Below are 9806 nucleotides of genomic sequence, written 5' to 3'. Positions count from 1 at the left end.
AACAAGAATTGGAGTGTACAAGAACATATAAGAAGTTTTTATTTACCAAGAGTATTTCCTAATTCAGTGAACTGTTCATTCAAGCGATCCCTCCTCAATTTCTCCCGATCGGCCTTCTGCACTTTTCTTGCAGCAATAGAATCCTTCAGTTCTGCTTCTGGCCTTTGCTTAGTGTTGTCAGGAAAGAAGAATACCAGAACGAATAATTAGCACTAGAAGTTGGCAAAAAAATTCTCAGAAGTTGGATACAGAACCTAAATTTCATTATAACCTATCATAGGTAAGAAAATTAAAGAAGAACGAATTACACAATAAATCACTCCATAAACCCACCTTGCAGTATTTTAGCCCAGTTCCAAGTTTGCAAATGCGTAGCCAAATATCAATAAGCTCAGATCCGAAAAAAGTTTTTTCGTTTTTTTTATTTCTCCAAATCTTCATGCGTGAAATATCCGTGAGTTTCCATTCTCCTTTTTCCTCAAGTTTATAAAATAGACGCGACAAACCTAAAATCTCATCTTCAATGTTAATCTTGTTAAATTTCAAATATGATTTTGTGAGAAATTGGGAGTGAGTATTGTTTGAACTTATTAGAAATAGTCTAAGTAGGCTGTATACAAAGTTTGAAGTCATTTGATGGAGATCAGTGAAAATTGTACAAGAAGTTCGTTAGAGATTCTTATATACTTTTCTACAACGTTATACACTTTTATACAAAGAGGTAAATTATATATATAGTTGTATAAAGTATATAAGCACTATAGTATAGTTGTATAAAAGTGTATAAAGATGTATAAGCACGATAGAAGAAGAAGGAGGAAGAACAAAATGTGAGAAATTCACCAAATACATGTTAATAATGCATCAACCTTGTACACAATAGTGTATAAGAGTGTTTATACACTTTTATATACTATTTATACAATGTTATACACTATTATACAAATGAATCCTATCAGTGGAGCTTCACGGGGTCTTCTTCTTCTTCCTCGGGGATCTTCTGAAATTTAACTCAAATCTAGCTTAAATTGATTCCAAATCACTTCAAATTTAAGTTTTGAACTCCTCTTGATGTTTCCAATTAATTGGGACAACACCCAATCCAAATAATTAACAAATCAGAAAACCCAAATTCCGAAATCGAAGCTTCGAAAGGCCTTTAATGGTGACTTCTATTTTTCAACTTTTTAATCAACCACTGGGATTAAAATTACGTGTGGAATGAGGATAAGACTGAGGCAATGCCAACACCTTATTTCTAGTTTGGTGATCTAACAACCTGCCAAGTGAACCTCTTTAGTGCAAACACAATTGTCTCCATTCCAATGGAGGAAGTGATCTTTATATGACTCCAAAAAACCAATTCTTTTACGTATTGTTTTTTCTTCTTCATCCAGTGGTTATCAGCTTTGAATGGGGAAGAAGAGTTGAAGGAGAATAATAATGGTAGAGAAATTTTAGGGTGCAAAGTCAGGACACAGGGAGAAGAAGAACGAAGAAAAGAAAAGAACAATTAATAAGGGTGAGCTAACGGGTGAAAAGTAATTTTCAGGTTATGTACAACCTGGGCCACACCGGATAAGGGCTTCAAACGTGGGCTATTTTCTGAAGGGTTGTTCGGCCAAGTGATAAGGCGTGTAATTTTCCCGTTAAAGAAAAGAAAATACAAGAAATTCTTTTTATTTTACATGTTGTTACTTGGATTTTAATTTGTGAGATTTCAATACATTTCGTGATGGTAGTTTATCTGGTCCATCCTTCTAAGTAGTACACAGTAAATAGTAGTACATATGAAACAGTTAAACTAGGCTAGTAATGCTACTTAAATTGGAACATTTACCTGTGTGCTGAAAAATCTTTTAAAAAATACACCTACATGCTTATACAGTAGTAAGATTCCATGTAATACCCAAAAACGCTGGGTATAATTCCATGGTGAATTGATTTTAGAAAAGTTCTTTTTTTTAATGAAAGATTCTAGCAAATATTATACGAGCTACTTTACAACATTTCCCTATTTGGTGTTCCGGTTTCATAAATGAGGATATGCTCTAAAGAATTTAAAAAATAAAAACTATAGGTTAAGCTTTTATAAGTTAGTATAAATATCCAAGAGAGAGCGTTTCACTTTTCCATTCCTTTTAACACTTCCATTTCCTCAAAAGAAAAACCCATGTGGCGTCTTTGGAGAGTCCTTGCAATGTAGTATCCTAAAATTGATAAAATAGTTCGTAATCATATTTTTTATTTACTCATCTTGACTCTTGACAATGAGATTCAGCACTAAAGGATGTGGTTTAATGGTCGATGAAGTTAGAATGGATCATGGAATACCAGGGTTCAAATCCAGTAGATTCAAAGAAGCTAGGTGATTTTTCCCTATCTGTTTGGTAGACAAAGTTACCTAATTCTTGTGCCAGCTGAAAGTAGCAGGTATCCGGTGAACTAGTCGAGGCGTGCACAAGCTGGCCTAAATACTACTGTTACCAACAAAAAGAGAAGCTATTTACAATGAGATTCCATTTGTCTTATAGGTGAGAACTCTAAAAGGATACAGAGAGATCAAGGTTCTCTATGGTGTTTCTTTATTGTCTTCTGACGTAGATTTTTTAAAGTAATGTGCAGTTTGCTCCATAATTGCATAGACTTTGTTGGCTTAACATTGCTCAAGAGAAATCTTACATGTACCTTCTGGGATCAAAATTTCTCTTTATGCCTAGTGAGGCTCTAAATTCAACAACAAAATGCATGTGCAATTATTGTGCGCAAAAATAATTCAACACATTTTTGCACAAAGCTAAACAGTAAGCTGCCTTCTGCTTTCTTCGGATACTTGACAAGAAAGTTCCAAAGAAGCCAACAAGAAAGTTTCAAAGTGCTTTACTTTTTGCACTTGCTTAGTGATCCTTATTCTAATGTAATTCCTTATCATTTATCAAAAGAAAGATTAACAACCAAATTAAACAAGTCTTGAGTGACGAGTCCTTCTGAGTTCCTAAAGAACACCCTTTCTCGAGTATTCTTACCTTAACAAACTTTAGTTGCTCCTCTGAATTCTCATTGACCACAAAGAAAGTTTTTAGCAAGTGTCCTAACTTTTATCCCTGTGGTACTGGTATCTTTGTTTTGGGATAGTTTCCTATTACAGCTCTAAAGTATCTTAAAACATCCAATCTTACTGTCCACAGATGAAAACGTACTCCTAGCTTTAGAACACATGCATACATTAGGTTTCCACTGTGTTAGAACATGGCACAACTATACCAGCAGCTTTCTCCGCCTGCAATTTGGGACCTTGAACTTCCAACAATTCTAATTTGCATTTGCCATAGTTCAGGACCACTGAACCGGTATATATATATACTTTAGCCGTTTGGCCATAGATTTTTGGCTCACTAATTTGAAATAATATTTGGAGATTATTTCAATTTATTTATCAAATTGGTCCATTATTTCAACTTCAAACTTGAAATAAAGAATTTGAAGTTTGAAAAACAGGTTTTTTTCAAGTTTTCACTCACAAAAAATCAGCAGTGTTTTTATGTTCAAGCACAACTCAACTTCCAAATACCCTTTCCAACATCAACTTCAGATACTACTTGTTTTCAAATCCCAGCCAACTCATGTCAACCTCCACACAAAAAATTCAACTTCAATCCCACAAATTTCTTTTCAACTTCAGCTATATGTACTCTCTCACATAAACAAGCTGCATAAAGCACACACTGAAGTAGTATCATTTAGAAGAACCAAAAAGATCCTATGTTTTAATAAACTAGTCGTCTAATACTCACACCTCCACTTTTTTAACCAATTAAGTAAAAGATTCACGGTTTGGGACAAAATCGAGTGAGTTTACAATGTTAAGTCGGTGGATGCATAGCTCCAATGAATCCAATACTCCTTTATCAATTAATGCAGTCTTTTATATAATATAATATATCCTCTCAGGGACATTCTTAGCCGTCCTATGAGGGTTAACAACACATAGATTAGATCATGAACTCTTTCAGATCCTCAGTTTCACTTGATGGATGAAGAGTTTCAACTTGCCCGTCCACCGAATATACAAAACTTTAGAGGAAATTCAGTCTTGCTCACTTAGAATCTGAGTCTAGTTCTGCAATTTAACACCTATAGGAATGTGATTGCTGGGGAAAATGAGGAGGAAATATATCAGCCTATCAGATTAGATGGCCTAGTAGTTGAGGCATGGGAGTAACAACCTGGAGATCCCATAATAAAATTCCAGCTGCAACACTCAGGTTTTAAGACTACTTTGGCAATATGTTCTTCTTCTTGTGGATTGAACAAACTGTCTTGCCTAGTTGCCTGTGTATTACTGAAAGCTGGCCCAGATACCGTTATATTTCTAAAAGTTATTTTTTGCTATAACAAACACCCGTTCATGGAAAGAAGAGAGGTAGGACTAACCTGGAATCAGGAGGAAGCTGAGTTGAGTCAGATACAGATGGATTTGGGATATGATTTGATTGATACGAAGTCTGGCACTTTAATTCATCCATTCTCAGCTGCGACTGGGAAATGGGAATTATACACCGCCTTCCGAACTTTGAAATCGATGGCGAAGAATTGAGAGATGTCACCGTCACGCTGTAATTGTGCTTCCAGCAGATATTTGGGGTAACTCGTGTAAGGCACACGCAATATTTTGTTTCCGCACTGCACTTTCGATGCAAGATTCCACCATTTACAACAATCCTTATCTTTAGGAAAAATGAAAAGGATACTTCTATTACTTATTCATTTATCCTTTATTTTTTTCTTGCGAGCATTTTGCACCCCTAGTAGAATTATTTTATTTATTGTTCCCACTTTTTTATTTGTGACCTAGTACCCATTTTTTGACACTTTTACTTGTACAATTTTTAAATATCAACGTTACAACAACAATAACAACATATCAAGTTTGATTTCACAAGTAAAATCTGGGGAAGGTGGGATATAAGACCATCCCTGCCTTGTATAAGGTAGATATATTGTTTCCGATAGACCTTCGGCTAAAGAAATATATTTTCAAAATAAATTTAAAAAAATATATGAGCAAAAAAGTTATGATGAAAATACTATTAAAAAAAGAAAGTATTAACTGCAAAAATAGTAAAGGTAACTAAAATAAACGGAATAACTATAGTAATAAAATTAAAGAATAAAATAATAATGAACGAATAATACAAATAATGATAAGGAGAAGAGGGAGCAGATAGGGTTCTCTAAACCAGAATCATGCTCTCTCGTGGAGAAGAGAGAAAACACTTGGCTACCTACTAATTTTCTACCCTAATCCTCGACCTTTATGCTCTCCTATCTAGCTTCATGTCCTTGGTGAATTGGAGATGTGCCATCTCTTGTCTAATCAGCTCTTCCCAATTCTTCCTCGGTCTACATCTACCTTTCCTTAGACATAACACTACTAACATCTTGCACCTCCTTACTGGGCATTTATGTTCCTTCTCTGCAATCTTCACATACTTGAATTATCTTAGTCTCGCTTCTCGCATCTTGTCCACCATGGATGCCACCCTCACTTGCTCTATATATATTTATTCTTAATCTTATCTCTCTTGGTATACCCTCGGATCCAACTAGGCATCCTAATTTTTCATACTTTCATTTTCTAAACGTGTGAGTTCTTGACTGTCCATACAACATAGTTGATCTAACAACCACTTTATAGAACTTATCTTCAAGTCTCGGTGGCACATTTTTATCACTTAGGACACCGGATGTTATCCTCTATTCCATCTACCCGACTCCAATACGACGTGTGGCATGATCGCCGATCTTTCACTTTTCTTAGATTATTGATCCAAGATACGTGATGCTTTCTCTCTTTAGGATGACATGTGTACCAACCCTCTTTTTCACATCCGCCTCATGCAATGCACCACTAAACTTGCCCTCTATGTACTATATCTTAGTCCTACTCAACCTAAAAAATTTAGACTCTAAAGTCTGTCTCAAAACCTCCAGCCTATCGTTAACTCATATGTGTGTTTCGTCAATCAATACTATGTCATATGTGTGTGTGTGTGTGTGTATATATCCTCCCCTTGAATATGCCATATCAATTTATCCATCACCAAGGTAAACAAAAACGAGCTAAGAGTTGATCTTTGGTGCAACCTCATCTCAACTAGGAAGTGTTTCGAGTCTCTTCTTACTGTTCTAACTCGGGTCTTGGCTCCATCTAATATGTCTTTAATTTTTCTAAGATATGCCACATGTACATATCTAGACTCCAAGCCTCTCCGTAAAACCTCTTTAGAACTTTGTCATATGTCTTTTCTAAATCGACGAACACCATATATAAGTCTTGAATCCAATTTGGATATTAAAAGAATTATCACATATAACACAAAATTTCTCCACCTATTCCTTCGGGGAATAGGTCTAACCACCTTTACTTCCCAATCTGGCATGCTATAGTTACTAAAGTCTCTCGACGGTGGGAGTGAGAGATTACTGGATGTGCTCAACCGAAATGGTAAGGGCAAGAATACTTAGATGGAAGTAGTTCAGGATCGATACAATTAAGACAACTAAGTAGAGGATGGGAAGATGTGAGATTAGCTAGAGGTGATTCTATATAGCTCTTACACTTTTACAACTCGTATTATTTTATTTAAAACTTTGTGAAATCGTTCTTTTACTTGCTATAAGTATTTCGCTCTAGCTCTCTAGTTCTCTTAACTAACGTTATATTTTTTGAATTAGCCCTTTGACCTCTTGTTTCAAAAAAGACATTGTGATTTCGATCGAAAAAGACGAAAATTTATGAAAGTGGACTTATTGCCCTATGTCTTACCTATAAAAAAAAGAGGCTAGAACGTATTAGCAAATATGACTTGCTTTTTTCCTTTCCCTATACTGCTCCAACAATCTCCCTAAAAGATGAATGGTTTCTGTAGTTGATCACCCCGATATGAATCTAAATTAGTTCTCAGAAATAAACACATCCCTCCTTATCCTTATCTCTATCACCCTCTCCTAAACTTTTATAGTGAAGTTTAGTAGTTTGATAGCTTATAGTTGTTGCAATTTCGAATATCACATTTGTTCTTGTACAAGGAGATCAGTGTAATCCACCTCCATTTTTCGTCCAATTTAGTCATCCTAAAAATGGCATTAAACAACATAGTAAGCTACTCCAAATATTATAAGTTTTTAAATAAACACTTCAATTTGAAACTCAACAATCATTAACCAACATATATGTATCATTAATTTGATTTAGTGAAATCGAGCGGGTTGGATATAAGCAAAGAGAGGTAAATTCCATTATTTCATCAAGAAATAAAAATAAAATGGAATGAAAAATAAAATAATATCCTTTCTCTTCCTCCGCCTGCCCATTTTTTTCACCCTTCATTTTTTCTCACCTCCCTCCCCCCCCCCCCCCCCCCAGGGCCCCCTTGTCCTTCTTCCTGTTACTTTTTTCCTCCTCTCCTTTTTAACTTGTACTCTAAATTTTAAAAATGTCATTAACAACATATTTTGATCATCACGTACGTAAATAATTCTACTAACTTATGTTTGCAGAAGATTGGCTAAATAGTTTATGTCATTGTTGAAGAATTTCTCAAGTGCTTGCCTAGCGAAAGTGGAGATTATACTTCAAACTTGTTTGAATCTAACTATATTTTGGATATTATAAGTGTTAACGTGAGGCATCGTGTGCGGAGAATATTATGTTAAGGCCAATGATGTCATATTTTGAAATATGTAAATTAGGCCAATGATATTGCGTTCATTAACATGAAATATCTTGATTCTCACTTCCCTTCACTCTCAAACACATCACTTGAAGATCCATATTATCACTTCATCCCGACAGTATGTACATAACAAACACATAAATATTCACCAATAAACCACGTCCCTATTCATATGATCTCTCTCACATTTTCATTTTTATCACTTTTTCTATATATAATTATTTTACCTTTATTGTAAGACCACCAGCCCTTAACCACTATAGCCCCACCTTGACTATCACAATATTATTGATTTAAAAGCTAACTACTATTAACATGGATTTGTTTTTGCATTGAGCGGTTGATCTATAGCTCACTGCTATTGATGATATGAGAAGGACTAGTGATGGAGTTTCGACAGGTGGAAATTCAACTTGATGATGCAATTGATCATTATTTGAGTTCCATTATAGGATGATTTGAAGCATAAATATGGTTAATTTGAGCTTAGGGAATAGAGACCTTGTCGTTGTCGCTAGAACCATGACCCCCTTCTTTAAATTTCTAGAGCAAATTTGGACCATTTCGCATAGTAAGGGTAAATTCGACCATTTTCCTTGAAAAGGACTCATGTGTTGGAAAACTAGTGGGCTATTCATCTTTTGAAGAAAACTATCAAATAAACAGATAATTATCTCTATCCATAAATTTTTCACCCACGTTCACAAGCATCTTCCATTTTAACTGCTTAGAAACTGCCACTTTAATCTTATTCGTACACTACCTCCCATAATTTTGTTGTTTCTCCTTTTAAAGCAAAACAAGTACATTCAATACTATAGACACTATTTATAGTACATTAGGAAACGAATTGTGCAAGTCCAACCACAACTAGAGTTTATGACTGTGAAACAATGATAGATGATATTACTGAACGATTACACAAATTTGTGCTTACTGAAGAGGAAACAGAAGCTGTATCAATTGGCTTTGTAGATATTCAACAAAGCATGAATGATTCCGAAGTAAGCTTATTGGGTAAGGTAATCTCTGATAAAAAGACAAATGTTAATAGATTTAACAACGCGATGCCTTTAGTTTGGGAAATCCAATGGGTTTGCAGATTAAAGAAGTTGGGTGGAACTTCTTTCAATTCATCTTCAAAAATAAAGAGAGTATAAAAAATATGATTTGGTGCACCATGGTTGTATGATAGATACCTCCTTAACGTTCATTCATGGGAAGTAGGCTTAAAAAGAGATTCTCCGATTTTCAACGTGTGCAACATGTGGATCCAAGTTTCGAATATTCCTCTGTATTGGATGCTTATGGATGTGGGACGTAAAATCAAACATGCTCTAGGAGGTGCAATGGATATTGTAAGTCGAGAGAATGGAAGCAGAGAGGGAACACACATGAGCCTTAAAGTTATAATGAATATTAATAACTAATACTAAGGGGAAAACTGATAACTTTGGGTCTCAAAACAATATGGGTTGAAATATGTTATGAAACATACCTTATGTCTACTTGTATTGTGGTATGTTTGGCCATAATGATAAACCATGTGTGCAGAAAGAGAAAGATATATACCACGATCCAAAATCCATTAAAGGTCGTGATGGCGCCTAACGCAGCTGTCAGACAAGCCAGCAATAAATGATTAACTTGATTACTCATTTTAGTATTTTTGAAATCATAATTTCCTTCAATTAAATAATATGAGATAAAATTTACAGAGTAAATGATAATGTTTTCACTACTACTATCCTAAACCCCCAAAACCCAGTGTCACAAGCGCATGAGCATCAACTAGGAAGCGACTTGGAGACTGCAGATGTGGAAATCGCTGGGCAGAAAGTAAAAAAGGCCTTCTTCGCGAATTTCTGCCATTTCTTCACCATTTTTGAACAAGTTGGAGCTTAGGAGCTGTGATTTCAAGAGGGAATCAAAGTGTTTTCAGTGAGGTAAGCTACTTGGGCCTTGTATATTGTATTTATGGCGATTATTCCATTGTTTAATCGTGTTATTTGTGGGAAAATTAGGGAAGAAATTGGGAGATTAGGGCTTGAAATTGGAGAGTTTAAA

General features: G+C 35.1%; 1 protein-coding gene across 1 annotated transcript in view; it reads right to left on the bottom strand.

The window, feature by feature from the left end:
• LOC109242788 (transcription factor bHLH121-like) overlaps positions 1-4739 on the bottom strand; it is a 6999-nt gene extending 2260 nt beyond the window's left edge. The window contains exons 1-2 of the mRNA XM_019409648.1: positions 4435-4739; positions 47-162 (exon numbers count right to left, since the gene is read on the bottom strand). Coding sequence (XP_019265193.1) covers positions 47-162; positions 4435-4526 — 208 coding nt within the window. The 5' untranslated portion in view covers positions 4527-4739. The remainder of the gene's footprint in view (positions 1-46; positions 163-4434) is intronic.
• Positions 4740-9806: the final 5067 nt, after the last annotated feature.

Source organism: Nicotiana attenuata, unplaced genomic scaffold (assembly GCF_001879085.1).
Source record: "Nicotiana attenuata strain UT unplaced genomic scaffold, NIATTr2, whole genome shotgun sequence".
In the NCBI taxonomy this organism is placed as follows: domain Eukaryota; kingdom Viridiplantae; phylum Streptophyta; class Magnoliopsida; order Solanales; family Solanaceae; genus Nicotiana; species Nicotiana attenuata.
Note: the sequence above shows the minus strand (reverse complement) of the source record. Positions and strands in the feature narration are given on the sequence as shown.